This window comes from Camelus dromedarius, chromosome 24, assembly GCF_036321535.1.
Source record: "Camelus dromedarius isolate mCamDro1 chromosome 24, mCamDro1.pat, whole genome shotgun sequence".
Taxonomy (NCBI): Eukaryota; Metazoa; Chordata; class Mammalia; order Artiodactyla; family Camelidae; genus Camelus; species Camelus dromedarius.
This window is the reverse complement of record NC_087459.1, coordinates 21,960,849-21,984,863: the sequence shown is the minus strand read 5'-3', so window position 1 is coordinate 21,984,863 and position 24,015 is coordinate 21,960,849. Positions and strand designations below refer to the sequence as shown.

Sequence of the window (24,015 nt, the reverse complement as noted above, 5' to 3'; positions counted from 1 at the left end):
TTTAAACAAGTTCATTGGTGTCATCTTTTAAGATTTCACATATAAGTGATATCATATGGTATTTGTCTTTCTCTTTCTGGCTTACTTTGCTTAGTATGAGCATCTCTAGGTCCATCCATGCTGCTGCAAATACTGTCTCCCCGGTTACAATCCTCAGGTTGGCTCGAATCAAGTTTTCCTCTTCTTTCTTAGACTGACTATTAATTAAATTTTTGATGACACTTTCCAGGGCAGCACTGACGAAGTTTTTGGCATCCAGTGTCCAGCACTGTGAACTGTGGTGGTGTCTCCCTGCAGCTGGCCCACAGAACGGTTTGTTTCTGGCGGTGCAGACGGTAGTCCTCTCAGGCTGGACCAGAGATACTGCTACCTCAGATTCCCAACTGCTTATCTTCTAAAAACTAGTCAAAGCAAGTTCTGCTCTTTGCAAAGAATTGTTACTAATACATATACTGAGCTCCAGTTATGTGCCAGACTCTAAGCTGGCACATTCCTATATTACTTCACTTAAACTTCATAAAGATCATTTAAGGTACAATTTATTATATATTTTACACATTAAAAAAAAACCCTGAAGTTCAAAAGGACACAATTCATTCTGCAAATATTTAGTAAAGACCTAGCCACTGGGAATAGAGTATTGAACAAAATAGTTCTCTGAAACTATATATATATATATAAAACAATATTGTATTTTAAATGTCCTTTTACTTTGGTAAGAGGCACAGTACAGCAGCTGTCTGGAGAGAAGGATCTCCTGCCAGTCAGGCCTCATTTTAAATATAGAAACCCCCTAAAAATAGCCACTCATGTTACAGACTCAACAGGTGATTGGCCCAAAGAGAGGAGAGGGGAGCCTAGGCCTCACTGAAGGAGACTGAAAGGACAGTGCTGTTGTCCCCAGCTTCTCCCACCGAAATGTCTTTGCCTCTGAGGTCCTTGAGTCGGGGCTTGGCCAGTGCGGCCAAGGGAGACCACGGAGGGGCCGGAGGTGAGTGCAGCCGGAGCCTGACCCCTTGGGTTCCTGACCTTGTCCATCTGTCCCCCAACTCCCACCTCTGGGCCCTTTCAGGGCCCTGGCAACACCCCCACCGGTGATCCTCCCCCGCGCCCCAGTCCACCTCTCTCTCTCACCCGGTCCTGTCCCCTGCTGCAGCCCGCACCTGGCGCCTCCTGACCTTCATGCTGGCGCTCCCGAGCGTGGCCCTCTGCACACTCAACTCCTGGCTCCACTCGGGCCACCACAAGCGCCCCGAGTTCATCCCCTACCACCATCTCCGGATCCGCACCAAGGTACACTGGCCCCCGAGGGCGCGAGCGGGCAGAGGGGTGAGGGGATGCGGGGGCCCCCCAGGCTGACTCCTTGCTCTCCCTCCCTCTCTCCACAGCCCTACTCCTGGGGAGACGGCAACCACACTCTTTTCCACAATCCCCGGGTCAACCCTCTGCCCACGGGCTATGAACAGCCCTGAGACCTTGACTGATGCCCTCAGACAATAAAAGTGTGGAAGCTGTGTGTCCGCAGGCTCCGTGGGGCTCGCGCCATGAGACCGCGGGGCGGGGTGGGGCGTCGATGGCTCTCTCCGGGCGCATGCGCACGGCGCAGTGGGCGCTCCACCTGCTCTTCCTGAGACCCTGACTTGCGAGGGACTTGAGGGAACATTCTTGATGAACAGGTATGAGATGGTCGCTCCTCTCTCACCTATTAATAATTAGGGCTCTCGGCTGTAAAGAGCTTTCAGATACACAGCATTCTCACAGTAACTGTGGGAGCAAAATATAATTGTGGTTGCCCCTTCTCCAGGGGAGGAATTTGAGATTCTCAGAGATTAAATGACTTAAGCTCAGGCAGCTCATCAGAGGCCCCGTGGGGACTCAGGGCTGCAGGCCCTGAAGTACCACTTTTCGCCTGACACACATAGAGGGCATCTGTGAATTCCAGCTATCTGGAAACAACCCTGATTTCAAACATAGATTCTACAGCCAGCCCTATATGTGAGGCTTCGTGACCCAATTCTGGATGTGGAATATTTCGATCATTCTCTGTGACCACCTTTAATGGGTCTTCTGTATTAGTTGAGGGAGCAGATGCTTCCTTTCTGGAAGTCTGGTTCTCCTAGTTTCTGGGGACACCATTCAAGGGGGATGTTGGTTCAAGCAAACTCTGGACATTTCATTCACCTTCTAGGACAGTCAGCTCACTTGCCATTACCCAGGAGCCTGAAGCCTGAGCTGAAACCCATGACCAACACAGACAGAGAGAGCTTCTTTTGGCCTCCTCTCCTGACATTACTCACAGCACCATTAGGAAAAAATACTCACACTCCCCAGTCACGTGAGAAAGTAAGAGAACATTTTCTTTACCCACGAGCAGGTCCACCTGCCCCTAACTCTTACTAGACCAGCATTCAGGTCTCTGGATTAGAGCTCTTTCATACAAGGAACCTGTTACAAACATCCTCATTTAATGCCACAATTCTTACACAAATGAGAATTCATGCTGACATCATGCCTGCTTCTATAATGTGGGTCATCCTTGAAGAACTCTGGCAGGTATATAAAAATATGAAAATCTTTCAACACCTTGGGAAGATGACTTAGTACCTGGTAAGTTGTTCAGGCCAGTCCAGATCTGTGCAGAAATTATTGCCATGGAAATAGATTTGTAGGTCAAGACAAGATCAAACAATAGGGGTAGAGATAAATGGGAAAAGTAGATTATTAGGACAAAGGCTAATTGGGAGCCTCACAGGTGAAATCCTCCCCACTCAATGTGGCAGTGTCTTCAGACTTGTCACCCATCATTTCTTTGTACTCACGTATGAAGAAGCCACACTATTAGGAGAAATAAGAAAATCTGGATAGGCGGGCAGGGCAGGAAGTTGAGAGTAGGGAAAAGCTGAGACAGAAGAAAGGAACTAAGCTGACTTGTATTTGTGGGCCAGAACGCGTATGTGAACAACAGCTCTCGTGTGCTGAGCACCTACTGTGTGCCAAGTTCAGTAGTTATACACATAATCCAAAGCAGAAAAGCGCAGATTCTGCATCCTTTGGCCTCTTGTCTGTCTCATTCCAGCCACTCTGTGATGTAGGCATTATTAGCATTTCAAAAATGAGGAAACAGGCTCAGAGAAGTAGAGCAAGCTGCCTGACATTAAACAGTGAGTAGGAGTCAAAATGTGTACCCAGACCTGCCTGACTTCGTTGTCTGAGTTCTTCCTGCTGTACCATCCTGTCTGTGGGACGGCTGGGGTCGGATGCTGTTGGTGTCAAGGGGGCGATGAAAACACTCACCCTGTACAGGACGGCTGTGATGAGAGCCAGCAGCAGCAGTCCCCCCATAGAGCTGCTCACAATGAGGGGGACAGGATCATAGAGCTCATACTCTTCTAGCACTGTCACCATCTGATCGGGGGATCAGAAGGTATCAGGCTTCTTGCCGTTCCAGGCTCTTCCCAGGTCCCCAACCTTTACCTCCCTCCCCTCCTTCACCAGGCTCAGCTCCAACGGATGAGATACAGAAGCACTCGTAGGCTTAGGGACAACTGTCCTACCCAGGGACCTCCATCCTTCCTCCCTCCAGGCTTGCAGGCCCCCCACCCAGCACCACAGATTTAGCATCAGAAGCCCTCTTGCCAGCCTGGCCACTGCCCACCATACAGTCACTACCTGGGATCTCAAAAAGGCCTCCTGTCCTGAAATCTGGGAATACATGGATCTGTTGAATGTGATTTCAGCCACACTCACGACCAGTATTTCCTTCTGCAACATCTGTTAAAAAGGAGAGAGCTGGGAACTAGCTCTGGGGAAGGCTCAGGGTTAGAAAATGCCCTGCCTTCGGGTGGGCACAGACATATTAGCCCCCACTGGAGTCGGGGAAGGGACTCTACTGTTGGGCCTCCACACCTGGCTGACCCAGCCAAAGCTGAGTTTGCCCTTCAGGATGAAGTCAAGTTCCTCCTGGACACCGAAGGAGGGGATGTCACAGTTGAACCTCAGGCAGTCGGCAATGGAGCAGTCCTAGGGTCAGGAGAGGAATGAAGCTGAGCAGGGTCTTCACTTAAGGAGAGACCACGGGAGAAAATAAAGTGGGTCAGATATGGGGTGGGGAACAGATGAACAATTACAGGTTGTAAACATAGTGCTGCAACCTAGCAGTACATTCCCCTGTGTCTCCCAATGTATAGCTGGTCCTGCGGTGGGAGTCCGTGGCCTTGCTCACCAGCATGAGGCTCCCTGGAGTCTGGAAGTCAGGATGATGGGGAGGTTCCCTCTCTGACACACAGGGGAGACTCTAGGGAGGGAGAGCAATAGCCACAGAATGATCAACAGTTCACTGGCAAGAGGGTGCGAGGCACTGTGAGATCAGACCCTGGAGAGTGAGGAAAGGCAGACGGGCACCTGCGAAGGGGCCACCACAGCCATGTCCCACACAGCCACACTGTTCAGCAGGATGGGGACCCAGAAATGAATGCTGAGGGCGAGATCTGGCTGACCCAGGTTATTCACCTGCAGAAAATGGAGACAACATTACTGTTGTCCTTGAAGCATCCCAAATCCCACCCCTTTTCCGGCTCTCGCCCTCCGCTCCTCTCCATCTTCCCCCACTGGCTTCCTCCATTAGCAGTCCCTTGGGAGGGACAGACGTGAGTATTCTCTGGCCTCTCACACGATATTGATGCTCAGCTTCTTTTCTTCTCTTCTCATCAGAAGCTGAAAAATTGAAGTATTTGGTGGAGTCTTCCTGGCTGTAGAGACAGGGAGGGCTTGTTGGTGAAAAACAGCCCTGGGACCATCCTCAGTTGCACCCCAGCCTCCTGCTAGCTCTGTTGGGCCCAGCAGATGACCGGGGGGAACGATGACTGTCCCCACATACCTGTACAGCCTCCCCTCCATGGCCTTTGCCCTGGTCACCCAGAACTGCTAGCTTGTCCTTTGATACCCCTGCTCTTTCCTATCCCCATGACTTTGCTCAAGCTTTTTTTTTTTTTTTTTCCTGCTTAGAATGTCCTTGTCTGTTCCTCCCTCTAGAAAGTTTCACTTAAAGGCCCAGCTTGAACATCACCTCTCATAATATCAAAACATTTCCCAATGGATAAAGGTGTTCCCATTGCTTTCTCTAGTAGGTACAATGTTGGTTTCCTGTAATGCTTGCAGAGGCAGCTGCCAGAACAAATTAGCCTGAGGGGACCTCAAGGAACCATGGCCTGGATCACTCGGTAAAAGATGGGGTGCTAGTCCTTCCATGATGGGGAGAAACTGATGTGGCTATCCTGGGGCAGTTAAGTAAATGTAAAAGAGGAAAGATGGTGCATGGAGTCCATGGGTGAGCATAAAATCTCCAGACTGCTGGTGGCTTTCCATCCATCCATCCATCCATCCATCCATGGATTCCTTCAGTAAACATTTACCATGTGCCAGGCTGTGTGCTTGTTTCTGGAGAGTCAACAGTTAACAAGCCATGATCCCTGCCATCCCAGAGCTTAACATCTAAGAGCTCAGTGGAATCAGGCAAACAAGGAGAGTGACTAGCAAGTAGAAGCCAGGCCAGCCCTACAGGAACTCCATGGGCCCCCTTGGTTTTCCCACAGATGTGACTGTCAGCTTGATGATTAAGAACATAGACCCTGGAGCCAGACCACCTGGGTTCACATGTCAGGTCCACCACTTCCTACCCAAGTAACCTAAGGCAAATTCCTTAACCTTTCTGGACCCCTGTAGTTTTTTCCTCTTTAAAAGGGGGATGCTAATAATAGTGCCTGTAACAGACTGGTGATGAGGCTTGTAGTGGTGCCATAAATATTAAAATCTACGTTTTCCCCCTTAGGATGCTAGCCTTCCTTTCTGCTTCCCATCCCGCCCCCTTCTCTCTCTCTGCTTCAGTTTTCTCACCTAAAACTCTTCTAGTTCTAAACCTCTTTTCAAATTTGAGTAGACCACTCAGCTTCTCCAGTCCTTGGAGAGGCATGTACAATATGGCCCTTGGGCACAGCTCTGGACCCAGACCATCTGGGTTTGATTCCTGGTTCTGCTGCTAACCAGCTGAATGACAGCGCTAAGTTATTTAACCTGTGGATTTCTTTGCTGGCAAAAAGGGGTATAATAATAACTATATCACAGAGTTAACAGAAGGGTTAAATGAATGTAAATGCATATAAAGTACTTAAAACAATGCCTGGCATATCGTTAAGTATATGTAACTGTGAGCTCTTATGATAAGTTTCAGCATTTCCCATGGATAGAAGGGGAAATTCACACACACAGTTTGGAAGGGCAATGACACCGCTTGACCCCCCACGTAGTTCCCCTAAAAATTGGCACATCAGCGGCAACAGCAGCAAACTCTGTCCCACAACTATATGAGAAGCTTCTGACCAATTCTAAAAGCTCTGGACTTTAGCCAGTTATGTGGGGCCCCTTGTCCTGCTCCCAGCCTGGCCCACCCCCACTCCCTCACCCACCTTCAGAACCCAGAGCAGCAGCCCTACACTTGCCTTTCCTGCCTTGACCTTGGTTTCTTAAAGGCCCTCCCAACAATTTCTCACATCTCTGCTCTCCTCTGAGTTTTATGAAAACCTGATCTTTTCTTTGCTCTGTGTGGTGACAGACCATATCCTGTTGGGCACAGACTCCCCACCTCTGAGTACTCAGAAAAGCTTCAGTCTTCATTGAGTAGCTTCGATTCAGCACATCTGTGTTTAGCCCAAAGGATAGAATTGGCTTCATGCTAAAGGAAGCCTGCATCTTGGAGAGAGAGGAGGGAATGTGCATGGTGGCAAGGCGTATGTGTCCCATCACCAGGCCAGTTCATTAGAGAAGAAGCAAGAATGATGGAATATGCTATTATGGTATAAATATATGGCTGTCACAAGAAGTCCCATGTGAGGAGTCAGGGCAGCTAGCTTAGATACCCATCTTCAAAAGAGCAGGCTGGCCTGCAAGGGGAGGTACTAGGATTGGAGGAAGGTCCGGGGGAGGGCCAGGGATTAAGTACCTGCTGATCACCGTGTAGACAGCGTATTTCACTGGGAGCTCCAGCTGGAAGTTAGACTTGCTGGATGCAGGCTTATTATTTTCACTGGGGGGGGGGTTCCTGGTTGGGAAGGAATCCAGGAGAGGAGTCTCCAGCTAGGGCATGAGATGGGAGGGTGGGGGATGCACCATACCTGGCCTGGGTTCACCTGCTTGCATTGGCTGTCAAAAGCAACTTGTCTCCCAGGGTGGCCTTGTAGGAGACATCAAATGTGACCATGAAGGTGCCCTGAGGGAAGAAGAAAGGGTTGGGGATAGGGAAGGCCATGGGGGAGTGAGGGAAGGAAATGGGTCACGACAGGGGAGAAGAGTCATGAGAAGTTGGGGGGAAGCTCTGACTTTAGTGCCCTCTTGGAAGATGGGATGGTTAGTACTACAGCCGCTGCTACTCAAGCCCTCGTCCCCATTGGGCACTGCCTCACATGCCAGGTGCAGGGGCTGCTGATGGGGTTGCTTCCAGAGGAGGAGAATTTAAAAAAACTTACCCACATGCATATATGGGTTTGATATATTAAAGTGGTGGCATTGCAGAGCAGTGAGTGAAATGACAGATTTTTCAGTAAATAGTCCTGGGAAAATTGGCCCATACAAAACAAACAAACAAACAAACAAACAAACAAACATTGGATCCTCACCTCACTCCATACATTAGAATAAATCTCCACTGGATTAAAGACTTAAATGTGAAGAGGCAAAACTATCAATCTTTTAGAAGAGATAATATAGCAGAATATCTTTATAACCTTGGACTAGAGAAGTATTTCTTAAACAAGATAAACACACAAAACACTAAATACAAAGGGAAAGTTAGATAAAAAGCAACCACAATCAAATTAAGACAGTCTGTTTATTAAAAGACACTACAAAGAGACTAAAAAGACAAGCGACCAAGCAGCAGGATTGGAAAAGATATTGGAACATATATAATTGGAAAAGAACTAGTAACCAGAATATGTAAAGAGCTCTTACAACTGAATAAGAAAAAGATGGACAACTCAATAGAAAAAGAAGAAAAAGACTTGGTGCTCAAGAATGGTCATGGCCAAAATCAGAAACAACTCAAATGACCACTGATTGTCAAATGAGTAAATAAATTGTGGTATCATCATACAAAGGGATTCTATATAGCAGTGAAATATTCCATAGCTATAGACCACAACATTGATGGATTTCACTAGCATAATATTGAAGAAAAGAAGAAAGACACAAAATAACATATAACATTGTTATCACTTATATTTGGAATCTAAAAAATAAACAAATGAGTTTTACAAAATAGAAGCAAACTCACAGATGTAGAGAACAGGCTGGTGGTCACTACTGAGGAGAGGAATGGGAAGGGCAAGATGGGGGTAAGGGGTTAAGAGGTACAAACTACTATGTATAAAATAAGTAAGATACAAGGATATATTGTCCAGCACAGGAAATATAGCCAGTATTTTATAATAATTTTAAATGGAGTATAATTTATAAAAATATTGAATCATTAATGTTGTACATCTGATATACTTTAATTTTTTAATTTCAGGGAAAAAAGGAACTTACAACATGTTTCCATTCATATAAAGTTCAAATAGTGGCAAAACCCAACAGTATTGTCTAGGAAAGTATTTATGGGTGGTAAAATTATAAAGAAATACAAAGATTTGATTATCACAAAGTTAGAATAGTGATGAAATTTGGGGAGAGTGTGAGGTTATGATGAGGAAGGCACATAGTGAAAGGGCTTCTGGAGGTGTTAGCAGTGCTTTAGTTTTTAAAATGTTTTGTGAGGGAGGTATTTATCTTTATTTATTTTTACTTATTTATTTTTTTAATGGAGGTACTGGGGATTGAACCCAGGGCCTCACGCATGCTGAGCACACACTCTATCGCTGAGCTATACCCTCTGCCCAGTGCTTTATTTCTTGACCTGGATGTTAATTGCATAGACTTTGCTTAATATTATTCGTAAAGCTATACACATGCCTTATGCACTTCTGTGCATGTGTTTATATTTCATCATAGAAGAATTAAAAGGAATCTACTATAACCCAGGACAGGGGAGAGGTCCCAGCCACTAGAGCCCAAGGGAGCTGTTTACCTGGATTCCTAACACTTGTCGGTAGGACAGCCCTGCTGGATAGTGGAAGCTGATCACAGTTCCGTAGGAATCCTTGCCCTCATTCCACACGTTCACTGTCACATTGAGGTCCAGGGAGCTCCCCACCACCAGGGTCTGCAGGCTGAAGGAGGAAGGACAAGGCCAGGAGAGAGACTCCATTGGAAGTAGGTTGGAACTGAGTCACGGGCAGGGGCAGGGCTGTGGGAACTCATGAGCTATGGGCTGATAACCTTCCAATCAAAAACATTTCTTTGTTGGAAGGTGAGCCAAAGGGAAACATAAGGACTTCTCATCCTAGGAGGATGGGAGACCCAAATGCTTGGCTGTCTGGCTATGAAAGGAGATAGAGCTCACCCTGAGAAGCTGAGGCTGATGCAAGGGCCCCTTCACAGAGGTAATCTTGCCCACAGTTCTCCCCAAAGGGGAGCTGCAGCAAAACAGTATATTCTCATCCCATCCGTCTTAATCCATCTCCATCCCCTCACTGTGGGCACTCATCCCATTGAGTATTACTGAGCACCACCTGCACCCAGCACCAGGCTAGATACTGGCAAGGAGTGGGGCAATGGGAGAGGGGCAGCTAGACTATGAAAAAGAGATAGGACAAGATCCTTGGTTTCAAGGAACATAAAGTTTAGTTGAGGAGTCAAATCCAACTCACATTGAACCAACTAGTCAACAAACATTATGAAGTATCAGTAACGAAACAGGTTCTGGGTTGGGTGGAGGGTGAGGAAAGGTGGGAACCATAGGTGAATTAGACACAGTTCTTGCACTCAAGGAACCTGCAGTTTCAAGAGAGCCACAGGAGTAGAAGTAGAGTGCCACGGTCCAGTCATGTGATATTTGGCATGAAATCACCATGACGCAGTAAGAAGCCAGGGAAGAAGTGACAGTTGCTGAGTGTGGTCTTCAAAAGAGAGGGAGGTAAAGACTGGGGCTCCTGGGGATGGGAGGAGATCTTTGAAGTGGAGAGAAGAAAATGTTTTCCAAGTAAGAGGTATGACATGGACAAAGGCAGAGGTAGAAATGAGAAAAGTTGGGAAGAATCTGCAGAATGAGATCCAGAGAGTTTATGCTGGAGTAAAGTGGATACTCAGCTGGGATGTGTGGAGGGGTCCAAGCTAAGCAGGACTGTGGTAACTGGGGGGATGTATTTTAGATTTGATGTGGTTGTTGGGCCACTGGGAGCCACTGTAGGTTCTTAAGCACAGGGAGCCACTGTGAAAGTCAACACATCCCTGGGACTTCACTGGAAGACTTACAGAAGCAGTGAAGAGGTCCTGTGAGCCCATGGCCAGTACAGGGCGAAGGTTCTGAGATGAGGGGATGGGCTCCCCAACCAGGGAGAAGTTGAGCCACAGGATGATGGGGTTCACCACGTCCTCCACACAGCCCTGGGGGAGAAAGGGCTTTCAAGACCCACAATCTTCCTCCTTACTTGCTACCACTATGGCTTCTTTTCCACTGCATCCACTCCCCACTGTCCAGTGCCCCATTCAAGCTGTGGAGCCAGGTTCCCTGGTCCCAAGTTTCCCCTCCAGCCTGAGCCTCTCCACCATTCCCACCTCACTCAGCAGGGAGGCTAGCCTTGGGCTCCTTCCCCTCGTCTCCCTTTCCAGGAACCCAAAGTCCTCACTGGTAAAAACAGCTTCAGGGTTTCACAGTGATCCCCCAGCCCCAGGATTTTTCTTCGAGTCAAAGTCCAGTTCTTGGTCTCATCAAAAATGGCACGAGGAATCAGACGGCCTGGATCCAATGCCAGATCGTACTTGACAGAGCTTTGGACGTCACCTGAAGCACAAGGGGGAATGGAAGCCGGAAAGTTAAATAAGAGAAACTCGGACTTCTGTTTCCATTTATTCATTCAATGAAGATTTGTTGAGTGCTCTCTTTGGGCCGGGAACTGGACCAGTTGCCAGGGATGCATGTGGAAAAGACAGAGAAACATGGTCCCTGCCCCGGTGAAGCTCACGGTCTAGAAACGGAGAGGGACATGTGGGACATAACATCCCAGTGTGATCCGTGCCAGGGCGGGATTCTCTGTGGTACTGGGGGGCCTTGCTAACTCAGACTGCGGGTCAGAGACGCCTTTCTGGAAGGGCCTGTCTCAGCTCTGACCTGGAGGATGAGCAGGAGTCGGGTGAAGAGTGGGGAGGAGAGAATTCCAGACTGTGGGAACAGCAGCTAAGACCAGAAGGGAGAGAGAGGCTGGCACATGAATTCAAAAGTGTCTGGAGTAAGGAGGAGTGGGATGAGGTGAGGCTGGAGGGGCAGAGAGGGGCTAAATCAGCAGGGGCACTGCAGGGGAGAACTATGGTCTTTATCAATGCAAGAGGGGGCACGTGAGGGATGTTTAGGACCAGTCTGTGGGGGGTTGGGGGGTGGAGGCTATGTGGACACAGCTTCAAGTGTAGGTAGGAAGGAGAAGGCATCCTCAAGGAAGGCAATAGCTGGGGCTGGTGGAGAAAAGTGGGCAGACTTCACTTGTATCCTGGAGACAGAACCTGGAGGCTGAGGTGTGGGCAGAGGCAGAGAGAAGGGCAGCTGGTTGGATGGGAGGTCAGATTTGGATCTCTGGGCCCATTCTGTCCTGACCTCTAGCGGGCGGGGGTGGGGGCGGTGTCTGGGTCTACTGGGAGGAAACTCACGGAGCTGATCCTGTGAGCTTTCGTGGATAGTGAGACAGACTCTGGTGTCCCCAATTTCCAGGGTGGCGGGCACATCTTCCCAGCACCAGTACACAGCTTTTGCCACTTCCGGGGGTGTGAATATCATAGCTACCTCCACATTCAGCACCGGCAGGCTCCTGAGGGTACACACAGGGGCTGAGGACAAGCCTCTGGCCTCTGGGAGGAGAATGGGGGAGGGGACAGCTTGGTGAATTAGACACAGGTAGACAAGGGAGAAGTTGTCACCTGAACAGCAGCACGTGTCCCTGGGCCCCCACGGCCAGGTCCACCAGTCCATCCTGAGTGATGTCCTGACACCCACTCAGTGACTGCCAGAAATACTGAAGCCTGGGGGAGAGCTGGGAGCCTGTGATCCACCTGCCAGAGAGAAAGGAGGAGGGGAAGTCAAAGAAAGGGGATTGGAGGTTTGAGAAGACCTTAGTTGGGAAGGACACTGAATAGAGAAGTTGAAAAGGAGAGAGAAGTGGAGAGCAGGGTCCCAAGACAGAGAGAGGAGCACTTGTGGTCCAACAAGGACCATGAGGGTGCAGGCTAATGACAACATCAGTGCACAACAATAGGCTCATCACAGATTCATTTACTCCTCCTTTGTTCCTTCATAACTATGTGAGGAATGCAGTGCTTAGCGCTCTCACTGAGTTATCTTTACAAGAAGCCAGTGGAATTCGTTCATCCTTTAATGTTTCATAGAAGGAAACTAAGGCTCACAGAGGCTAAATCAGTCACTTGCCTAAGCCCACGCAGCTAACAGGGCTGGCTAGGCATTTGACTTGGGGCCCTGATCTCTTGACTGCTAAGCTGCTCAAAGGGGAATGGTCACCAATGAAGCCGGTGACTGGAGGCAGCATCAGGCGAATCTAAGACGTGGGAAAGAAGGTGGAACAGAAGAAAGAGGTAGAAGACGGGGGGCCTCACCTGGCTGTGCGGAGGGGCTGATGCTCAGTCCTGAGGTTCCATGAAACAGGTAGATGGCACCCTGTTTCTCCTGCTCTCCTGGGGCCCCAATGGCCACGTCCATCAGCTTGCCCCCATTCACATCCCCCATCACTGTCAGGGCTGCCCCAAAGCGGCTCCAGGGGTGGCCTTGCTCCCCATGGAGAATGACCCCACACTGCCACTTAGCCCACTGCCGAAGAAAACCAGTGTCAGGTACCAACCCGGGCAAGCCCTCCACCCACACCCTGACTCCGCCCAACCCAGGTCCCGTCAGCCACTCACCCCCTTGGGCAAGGGGCACACGGACACCCGGCCCCCCCGGGTCTGCTCATAGTAATGCGGGGCCCCGATGAGGACCAGGTCGGAGCTGCCATCTCTGTCCACGTCCACGGAGCAGAGGGAGGCCCCGAAGTAGGAGCCGATCTGCAGGGCAGAGCCCGGAGTCATCCTGCCGGCCCTTGCCAGAGGACCCCTTCTGGGCCAGGTCCCGCTCTCCCCAGCCACCAGCACCTCCCTCCCCGCCCCACACCCACTTCATCTCCCTCCTCTCTGCCCCTGGAGACCCTCCTCCACGCCCAACCTGGGTCCCTGTGACTTCAGCCTTCGGCCTCCACTGCCTGGACACCTGGGTGAAGAGGACAACCTTCCCGGTGTGCTGATGGCGGGGGGCCCCCAGGACCAGGTTCTGTACCCCCTTCCAAAGGGCCAGCTCAGTGGAGTAACCTGAGGGGGCCAGGCCTCAGCACAAAGGCTTCCCCTCCCGCCCCCAGGGCCCGCCCTCCCCGGCAGCCCTGCCTGACCCTCCAGCCGCAGCCCCGTCTCACCCAGGTAAGAGTCCCTCATGTCCCCGTTCTCCTGGGACATGTTGATGAAGGTGGGGCTCATTTTGGGGGGGTACAGGAAGGCCCCTCCAGACCAGCTGAAGCTCCCCACAGCCCCCAGAACTGGTCCATCCTGGGAGGAGAGATTCCAGGGCTGAGCAGGTGGGAAGGAGAAGCACTGCCTGCCGCTGGCTCCACTCGCCATTTGGAGTTCCTCTTCCCAGACTCTCACCGCAGCTTCCGTGTCCCTGACTCCCGTATCTCTCAGTCCCTCCCCACTGCCACTGTCACAGTCAGCCCCAGCCCTCACCCGCTGCCCTTCTGCCTCCTCACTTGCTCTCCTCTGCTTCATCTACTGCCCCAGAGCTAGATTTCTTCAAACCCAAATGTGCAGCCACCACCCTGCTAGCAAACCAAGATGGCTCCCTGTCACCAAGCCCCTGAAGGTGGCATCTAGGATCCTTCCCAATCAAACCAAATCCTCTGCTCCAAAACACACCAAGCCTCTGGCCTGGACACTTCTCTGTCCTCTCTTTCTGGGACTCAACTCCTCCTTCTGGAAGAGTTAACCTCAAAGTCACCTCTGTGAGGTCTTCCTGGGCTCCCTCCAGAAGCGACAAGTGTTTCCCCTTCTGAATACTTTGTTTATTGCCTTTTCAAACTTTTAGGATATGTTTTTTTTAATTTGCATTTGTTTTGGGGGGTAATTATGTTTATTTATTTATTCTTAATGGAGGTACTGGGGATTGAACCCAGGATCTTGTAAATGCTAGGCAGGCACTCTACCACTGCACTATACTCTTCCCCTCAAACTTTTGATTATGGATAATTTAGAACATATACAAAAGTGGAAAGAAATGTATACTGAATCCAAAAGTATCGGCGACCTAGCGTCAGGGATTAATTCATGAATAAGCTTGTTCTGTTTCTGCATGCCCCTCAATCACCCTCAAAATTATTTGGAAGCAAATCCTTCTGGATATTTTGAACACACATGTCCTTTCTGGCAAGTCAGGCCGTGTTGTGGTTTCCTTGGTCTGCATGGTCAGGTCTTTCCCATCTCTCTGGCTCTCTTTCCATGCTGCCCCTAGCCCACTCTGCTCCAGCTGTGCTGGCCCTTCTGTCTCTCTAGTGCAGTAACCTTATTCCTGCCTCAGGACCTTTGCACTTGCTTTTTCCTCAGCCTGGAGCAATCTCTCCCCAGATTTTCCCAGGCCTAGCCCTTTCTCATCATTCAGCCTCAGCTGTCACTCCTTAGGCTTCCTCTGATCACCTCTCTTTCTCTACCCCAATGCTTAGAACAATCTGAGAGTCTTTGTTTGTTGTTTGCTATCTCTTCCCACCAGTAATGCATTCCAGGAGAGCAGGAACCTTGCCATCCTGTTCTTGGCTGTGCTTCCAGCACCTGCATACACTGCCCGTGTGTCTCTCCTGGACTAGATGGTGAGCTTGAGGACAGGGTCTGCTTTCTTATTTATTCTCGGTCCCAGGTCCCAGCCCAGGGTTGGCACAGCGTTGGTACCTGAGACTCGTTTATCAAGCATATTATGGCTCCACCCACCGTGGTGAGGACTGAACTGAAGCCTTCTTGTGACATCTCATGCTGGAAGGAGCTACTTGTCCTCGACTGGGTTCCAGCAGGGAAACAGGTCACTCAGGCTCCTGGAGATCTTGAGACCATGAGGACTCAGCAAAGAGAGGAGAGGTGGTCTGGAGCTTAGGTTCTGGGGAACAGTGTTGGATGAGCTCTGAGTAGGGATGGATCCTCAGGCCTATGGGGGACAACCAAGTCAGGACCCTTTCTATTCCAAGACCTAACCTCACTGCCCACTTACCCTCAACTGAAAAGATCTTTTCCTGCAGCCGCTTCTGGATGCTGCCGAGGGCTGCAAAGTTGTCCACCTTGAATACATGGTCCTTTGAAGGCGCTGGGCCAGTGATGTTCAGCTCCTGCCTGGCAGTGGGTTTCTGGAAGCATCTCCCACCTGTAGCAGAGAGGCAGCTGAGGAGGAGGAACCTGCCAGCCCTTCAGTCTGGGTGAGTCGCAGGCTGAGTCGGGGGGAGCCACGAGGAAGGGGATGAACCCCAATGGCATAGCGGATGATGCTGGCTTTCTCTGCCTGGGGGATGACGTCACTGTACTCCAGGGGGTCTTCATATTTTTGCCCATCTGTGATGACAATGAGGATCTTCTTGGCACTTTTGCAGGCTCCATTCTTACTATGAAATAGTTCTTCCCTGTCAAGGAAGAAAGAGGGGGGTGACTTTACTGAGATTCTGGAAAGAAATCATTTGCAGCACTAGAAGCTCATCTGGAGAGATTGGGGAGTCTTGGTAACCCTGAGACTCTGTCAGGCATGTTAAGAAATCGATTCAGCCCTTCTTGAAAATTATACGAACAATAAATAGTATGACGCACAGTAAAAGTACTCGTTCGTATTCCTTGTTCTTAAAGTGTCAGCCAGTAAGGAATCCACTCCCAGGAGGCAGTACGGGTCAGACACTCCTGGGCAAATTACTTCACCTCTCTGAGCCTTTGCTTCTATCCGTGCAAGATGAGAGGAGTAATTGTTTCACGGCTGGTCTTCAAAGACAGCCCCCAGTGAGCCACACCCGATCTCCTTCCCATATTGAACTGGCCTGTGACTCCCTTTAATCAGCAGCGTGCAATGGAAGTGACCCTGTGTCAGATATGGGCCTAAGGAGCCCTGGTAGCTTTTGCACTTTGGGGAGCCCTGAGCCCACATGAGAGAAGTCTAGCCAACCTGTTAGAGGCACCCCATGGAGTGGCCACGTGAAGAGAGAGGCCCAGCCGTCCCAGCTGAGCCTAGCCTTCCAGCCAGTCCTGCCAAGGCAGCAGCCATGCGAATGAAGCTCTCATACTCCAGCCTCAGATGCCACCTGGCCACAGCCACACGAGTGACCCCGCGTGAGAACAGCTGAGCCCCAGGGTCATGAAAAATAGTAACAGAAGTGTTGCTGTTTAAGCCACTAATATTGGGACTGGTTTGTTAGCAACAATAGGTAACTGAGACAAATAGTATCAGGTTATTCTGAGGATCAAACTATGTCAAGCTTAGTCAAGCTTTTACAACAGTGACTGGCCAACAGGTAAGTATTAATTCTATGGTAGCTGTTACAAACGACTGAGAAATGTAACTATACGCTCATGTAGTTCAACAAACCCAGAATAAACACACATACACACATGTGCACACAAAATAACATACATATGCCAAATAAAATACTGGAAACAACTTAAATGTTTAACATTAGGGAAGGGGTTTAGCAAATCATGATCCAGCCCCTGGGTGGAAAAGTACGTAGCCATTTCAAAGGGAAACAATAAAAACTGCAGAGAAACATGGAACAGGTTTATGTAATAGACGGGGAGGGGGGAAATAGCAGGATGGAAATAGTTTCTGCTCTAATTGTGACCATATAAAATACGTATGAATAAAGACAAGGATGGAAAGGACAGTGTGCTTTGAGGGTAGGATATACTTTTTTGTTTGTACTTATGCTTTCTTATTGCTAAAATACTGTGAAGTGTTTGGCTAGAGGGACTGTAAGTAATACTTCTTTCTTTCAAAAATTTCCTTAATGCTTTGACTTTTTGTCTTTTTTGTAATGAAACTTCTAAAAAAGAAAAAAACAACCACCACCACCAGTCAGTGGCTTGGGCTTGGCTTCGGAGAGCGGGGAGGAGATGGGAACAGGACAGATGTGGATGAGAACTACACCGTCACCCACTACGAGAAGGAGCTTCAGGGGCTAGGAAGGGACGCCGCTCCTATGCAACTTTCAACACAAGGAACAGAGGCTTTCTTCCCGGTTATTCAGTCCCAAGGGGTCAGTGTTCAAGGCAGAAAAGCCGCTCAAAAGTAAAGAGGGTGCTTCTGGAGACAGCATCCCTTGTTCAGCATTTCTCCAGCACCATGCCCAGGACAGCACCAAAGAGTATGCAGGAAGTTGAGGATTCCAGACATTCCACCCAGTTCCTCCCCAAGAGAACCACACATTCTATTCTGGCCCCACCACCTAAGCCGTTTTCTTCCCAGACCGCCTTGCCGCCAGTGCTGAGCAAGCACATGGTACGTGTGGAGGGTTTGAATGGGGAGGGATGAGGGATAAAGGGAGACGAGTGGGGAAAAGGCACAAAGAAGACATTTAGCCATAATTCCTGAGTCCCTTCCAGGGAGGTGAAGAGGGGGTGCACCAGTTTTTGGATAAAATCCTCAACCATTTATGTAGCACACCTCGTGTGGAAGCACCTGGCTCGTGTTATCTCATTTAATCCTTACAACCAAGTTGTGAGTTTATCCTCATTTGACAGTTTCCTGAAACTTAGGAAGAGTCAGTAACTTCAAGGGTGGCCCAGGTAGCACACAGGGAGCTAGGTCGGGAACCCAGAAGCAAAGCCCAGGTGGACTCAGGGTCCAGCCAATCCAAAGCCAGGCAAAGGGGAAGCAGCCTGCAGGGGAGTCCTGTGCTAGATCAGGGGAGCGCAATGAGCCACGAGCAAGGGGACCAGAAGAAACCCTCCAGGGAGGACTCTGCCCACAGCCACCTCAGTTCCCTGTGAGCCCCTCCCCAGAGCCTCCCTCAGCCTCTGAGAAGGGCTGCAGATGCAGCCCAACAAAGCAGTGAGGAAGCAGCGAATCCACAGGCAGTAGGAGGGGTAGCTTACACCACTGTCCGGATGCCGGTGGCTGTGAATGTCAGGCCGGTCAGCTGGACAATAGGATCCACCAGGCTCTGAGGGTGCGGGCTGGTCTGAAATTTGCTGAAGCTGAAGTGGGTTATCAGGAGGTTTGAGTAATGCATCAGGGAGAACTGTGAAGTTCACGAACAGGGCCCTGGGGCTTAGGAGCTGCTCTTTAATGAACTTTTTATTTGGGAATAATTTTTGACTTACAAACCATGTCCCCTGTGTTTTTGAGGCCTGACAAACGTAGACTGACACCTAGAAAAGAAATAATAAATGGCCCAAAAAGAAAACAGGAAAGTCAAAATCAAATAATGCTTCTTTCATAGTTTACAAAGAATAGCCTTGCTGACCACAATATTTGTAAAACTTAGATTTAAAAAAATTTTTATGGGGGGAGGATATAGCTCAGTGGTAGAGCATGTGCTTAGCATGCACAAGGTCCTGGGTCCAATCCCCAGTGCCTCCATTAAAAAGAGATAGATAGATGATAGATAGATAGATAGACAGACAGACACATAGATAGATAGAGATACATAGATAACTTTAAACCTAATTATCTCCAACCCAAAATAAAGTCAACAGTGTCACAAAAAGTTTTTAAACAAAAATTTAAAAATTGAAAACACTTATAATACATGAAATCAATTTGTAGGCTATACTTCCTTGCTCCTCAAGAATTTGTACATCAACGCTAATAAATGGGAAATAATGAGATAAATCACGAGTTACATGGAAAATATAACAAAGAAAGCATCAATTATTTGGCTGAGTTACCTTTGGTCAGATTTCCCAGCAAAATTATTTGACAATCCTTTCAATGTATCTAAACAGCAAAAACACTGTTATTTCCTGTGTGGACATAAGAAATACGGTGGAGGAAACTCCTTGGGTCATGACTCAAATCGGCTAGCACTGGGACCACATCTTGACCTTGGACCCTAGCCTTGTCACAGCACAGGTCCACTGAGCCAGCCTAGTGATGCCAGGCTCCCTCCCAGGGTGACCTTCCCAGAGGCAGACCCTCCCCCATTGCACTGCCCAGGCCTCGGGAGCCCAGTTTTCACCAGTGTGTTGGTGCCCTTGAACTGGCCCATCACAGCTCTGACAAAGTTCTTCATCTGTTTAAAGTCAGTTGGGTCAATGCTGCCAGAATCATCAATCAGGAAGACAATGTTCATCTCTTGATTTGGACACTCTACGAGAGAGAGGGAGGAACCAGAGATATGTGTGTGGGTCCCAGCTACCTCCTGCTCCACAGAGTCAAGGGGGCATTCTTGGCATAGGCATCAATCCCCACTCAGTTTCTGACACCCTTCATGGGGAGGCCCAAATCTGTTGCCCCAGTCCCTTCTCCCTTCAGCGGAGTCCCTTTTGCTCCCTCCTCCCACCAGGCCTGGAAAAGGGGAAAGAAATAGAGGATAGGGGCCAAGTGGGCTCTTCATTCATCTTGTTAACAGATATTTATTGAGTACGCACTCCAGAGATACTGTAGAGCACAGGGGAAGGCAATTTAGCCAAGTGGTTCCGAGTCTGTGTTCTGGAGCCAGCATGCCTGGGCTCAAATCCCAGCTCTGCCACCTGTTAGTGGTGAATCAGGCAAGTTACATAACTTCAGTGGGCTTCGGTTCTCCCTGCCTGTAAAATGGGTAATAACAGTGCCTTCCACATGGGATCACTGCAAGGATTAAAAACATCAATATGTACATAAAGCAAAGACAGGGCCTGGCACACCATAAGGGGAAGCTATCATCACCACCATCACCACGGGCCTGGCATTGTTCTAGGCCCAAAGACGCACCTGCAGGGGATGCTAACGTGTGCCACCAAGAGCTGCCCCCATCAGGATGGAGGTGCTCATTCCTGGCTGCAGGGGGTTGGCTGTCGATGGTTCCCAGTGGAGTCCCTCCCTAGGCATCACCTCATTCAAAAGACAGGTGCCTTGCTCAAGGTTACACCTCTGGCTCCTGGGGGCAACATGTATCCTGCTATGCTCCAAGTGTCCGTGGGTCGGCTGAGGCCTCTCAATAGTCCACCCTCTCCAGCTGCCCAGTCCTGCCTCCCTCACACTCTAGTAGGTGTTGCTCCTGAGAACATTCCCAAGAGAGCCTCAGAGTCTGTTTCCAGGGAAATCTGATCTAAGAACATAGCTTTAAAAAAGATCTCACCCCTGCCCTTGTGGAGCCCACACCGTAACAGAAAGACACATCACAAGCACATGAACAAGTAAGACATCACAGGTTGTTCCCAGACTTACGTGGAGGGATGTGGCCTGTGTGCAAAACCCAGTCTGTGCCTCCACCAGCACTCCACATCCTGTGTTGGTCCCAGGGTGCTGGGAGATCCGGCCACCACAGCGCTGAGGTGCACCCACACAGCAAGCCAAGAAGCCCTCAGGTGCTCCCCCTGCTTACCCGTTATCTATCCCCCACAGCTGGGTAGCTGGTGTTCCCTGTCACCACACCTTGTACTTGTGTCCACATTTTTAGCTGTATCACAAAACCACCCCACATCCTCTCTCAGGCTAGGTTTGTGGCCAGCGCCCTCACAGCATCACTTCTGTTTCTTGTTCCTTTTACTGTATCCACTGGTCTTCCCACCGCAGGCACCTGGCTGCAGCTAAACCACTTCTGAAAAAGGACCAACCCAATCAAATAAGGTTGGCTCAAGCTCTGGACTCTGCCACTTTCTAAAGTAGGAACTCACCTCTCTGAGCCTCAGTTTTCTCATCTGTAAAGTGGGGATCATCCCGGCCTCCACAAGGATCTTGTGAGGATGCCATAAGGTGATGCACACCCGGCATGCAGTACCCAGCACTGCCTGGCACACGGTCCTTCCACTTCTACTCAGACCTGCCTCACCTGCATCAGGCTTATGTACCTGTGTCCCATTTTCATCAGGCATCCCACCTCCCAAGCCCTGGAGACATCTAGGAGAAGACATTTACCTCCTAGTATTTAAATGTCACCTCCCCAACCCTGGCTGCACAGACATCCCAGGTGGGGCATGGTCCTCGCAAAAGTCCTTTCCACTCTCTGTCCCTTGTGTGGACTCTGCTTCCACAATTTGGTCTGGGGAGTGTTTCTGCTGCCGGTTCACCTTTGACTAAAAGCCCACCATGGCTGGCATCATGGTTTCTCTGGTCCAAGGCACTGTTCTTGTGCCTTGAGTGGCCCCTGGCTCTCAACTGGGGCCCACTACTCCCTTCAATGCCATAGATGGGGCAGTTTATCTGTATCTTCCTCCTACCGTGAACACATGGCCTTCAGCTAGAAAATCAGTCACAATGGCTATCACATGTACGAGACTCAGCAATTTATATATATCAAATTGTTCAATCCTCATAACCTCAATTATGAAAGGCCATTTACCAGCGAGGAATCTAAGACCCAGGGAATGAAGCCACTTGCCCAAGGATGCAGAAGATGAATGTGTAAAGACTGACTCTCAGAGAGAAGCTGTAGCAGGGCCCTAGGCACCACTCGCTATGAACAACTTAAGTGCTGACAATATTGGGCCTCATGCGTCCCACGGTCCGATCATTCGCTCCGCTTAGAAGGGGAGGAGCGAGTCTGGGAAGTCCTGACAGCTCAGTAGTGAATGCCTTCCTCGTGGATCCTCGGATCTGCATCCTTACCACAAATTTTCACCACCCAAAGCCCTTCCTCTGAAAACCAAGAAGCACCCCTGCCCCTGGTGGCAACTGTAGGCCCCTCATGCCTCCAGCAGCAGCTCCCTCCTGTCCCAACAGAACCATCACTGCTTGTCCAACTTATGGCTCCTGCCATGAGCTACGCCTCCAGGCAGGCCAGACTGTGCTCCCAGCCCCTCTGGGCTTTGCTGAGGCCTTGGGGAAGGGGCCCTGTGCACGGGAGGCCAGACTCAGGCTTCATGCTCTGTGCACACAAGCAGTACCAGGATATGCTTCACACCGAACTGCCGTCTCTAAGGGACCTACCTGGCAGGGCAGCGGGGACTGTCGAGATGATCTGCAGATGGGTGCCCAAGGGAGGCAAGAGCCTTTGGCATACATGTTCTCCCTGCAGGCTCTGTGCACCGACGGGCCGCAAGCCTGAGGGCAGAGGTCTGTGTAGGCAAGGGGCGCCTCGGAACTCTCCCTCCGCTTCTCCCTCAGATCCAGCCTCCTTTGGCCCCTGTTCCTCCCTCGAGACCCTCCTGTAACCCAGAAAAACTCACCAGCAGCCAAGAGGAATTGGTGGAGGCCGCCATGGACAGGCCCAAGGACATGTTCACGGCTTCTAGGGGTGCTGAGAGGGCAGACACGTATGGTCACACTCACGGGCACACCCTCAGTTGTGATGAGGTGGTGGAGTCCGGGCTGCAGGCTGGGAGGGGACACTCCGGTGTAGGAGGGTTGAAGGCTCAGATGCCTGGAGGCGAGTCACTCACTGTCCAGCAAGATGGGCCGGCACAGGCCGGTGGTCACCACACAGTTGTACAACCATCCTGTTTTCCTGACAGATACCACCTCCAGGGGGGCTCCCACCACGAGTCTGGAGACACAACCAGGACAGTCACAGGAGGGGTCGGGGCACAAGGCGCTTCGGGGCAGAAGTGTCACAGGGAAGTGAGACTTTGTGAGGGGAGCTCTTGGCATTGGCCACTCGTGAGGCTATTCAAAAATCAGACCGAGTCTAACCCATGTATATAGAGACACGCTGGGCCTTTTGTTTGTTTGTTTGTGTATGTGTGTATATATATATAAATATCTGTGTATTCATGTATGCAAATGGTTTGAGATGTGTGTGTGTGTTTAACATTCACCAAAAATAAAACTATTCAAAACAAAAGCAGCATTTCCCAACCACGCTTCCATGTATCTTGTTTCCTGGGAGTCCTCATTCTGAGCCACTAAAGAAACAGATCACCTCAAGTTAAATGGAAAAATGTCCTGAAGTGATATGCTTTCAAAACAAATAGATAATTCTATAATTAACTGAACAATTTAAATAGAAGATAAACAATGAAAATTGGACGATTTAAAGCAGCTATTTCAGAATCCACATCTATATCCAGTCATAGAAATGCAACCATTTATTGCAAAAGTGAGAGGAAAGACTTTTAAAAAATTGTTTAATTTATTTTTATTTACTGGGGGACAGGTAATTAGGTCTACTTATGTTTAGAGGGAGTCCTGGGGATTGAACCCAGGATCTTGTGCGTGCTAAGCATGTGCTCTACCTCTGAGCTGTACCCTCCTGCTGAGACTTTTTTAATTTGGAAAAATGTTCTCACCACCAACTATCTCGCCACTCAGATGAAGACACTAGACAAATATTAGTGCATTTTAATTAATTAGTCATGCAAACCTTGTTAAATTGGCATTTTTTTTAAATAAAGAATTCTTTTTTTTTTTAATTGGCATTTAAAGATTCCTTCTAAAGATGGCATGTAGTGTATAGGGCGACAGAAAATATGACCTCATGGTCCCCTCCGCTGAGCAACGATAATTTGGCAATGCCGTATGAATACATTCCGAAACCAACAAGAGTGTTTTAAAAAGGCTCATCAAATGCTGATTGGGGCTTGATGTTTAAAAGTGGAAGAGAAGTGCCCGCCACAGTCGCGTAAGGATCTCCTAGTGTCTTCCCTGGCCCTACGGGGAACAGTGCAAGCTCTGCCCTTTCCTCTTGGTGTTTCACAGGGCAACGCAGAAGGAGTTTAATTTCAGGATTGCGACTGTGAGTAACAGTGGGCAAT

The 24,015-nt window shown here is 49.4% G+C and overlaps 2 protein-coding genes across 2 annotated transcripts; one reads left to right on the top strand and one right to left on the bottom strand.

Annotated features, from left to right (window-relative positions):
* Nucleotides 1–824: 824 nt before the first annotated feature.
* Nucleotides 825–1,518, top strand: LOC105089718 (cytochrome c oxidase subunit 6A2, mitochondrial). Its single transcript, XM_010980816.3, has 3 exons — nucleotides 825–991; nucleotides 1,157–1,293; nucleotides 1,389–1,518. The coding sequence occupies exons 1-3, from the start codon at nucleotides 919–921 to the stop codon at nucleotides 1,470–1,472; spliced, it is 294 nt and encodes a 97-aa protein (XP_010979118.1). The 5' UTR covers nucleotides 825–918; the 3' UTR covers nucleotides 1,473–1,518.
* Nucleotides 1,519–2,721: 1,203 nt separating this feature from the next.
* On the bottom strand, nucleotides 2,722–22,912 carry LOC105089741 (integrin alpha-D). The gene is given in 30 exon segments (XM_031471171.2): nucleotides 2,722–2,835; nucleotides 3,295–3,405; nucleotides 3,670–3,771; nucleotides 3,907–4,020; nucleotides 4,223–4,294; nucleotides 4,402–4,509; nucleotides 4,670–4,748; nucleotides 6,995–7,078; nucleotides 7,182–7,261; nucleotides 7,372–7,485; nucleotides 9,116–9,257; nucleotides 9,491–9,512; nucleotides 9,515–9,563; nucleotides 10,402–10,533; nucleotides 10,776–10,930; nucleotides 11,788–11,945; nucleotides 12,055–12,186; nucleotides 12,750–12,955; nucleotides 13,048–13,188; nucleotides 13,346–13,488; nucleotides 13,590–13,719; nucleotides 15,148–15,239; nucleotides 15,422–15,571; nucleotides 15,655–15,824; nucleotides 18,277–18,422; nucleotides 19,362–19,492; nucleotides 22,253–22,303; nucleotides 22,306–22,366; nucleotides 22,492–22,562; nucleotides 22,705–22,912. Coding segments are annotated over 30 exon segments (3,468 nt in total).
* Between the last annotated feature and the right edge of the window lie 1,103 nt (nucleotides 22,913–24,015).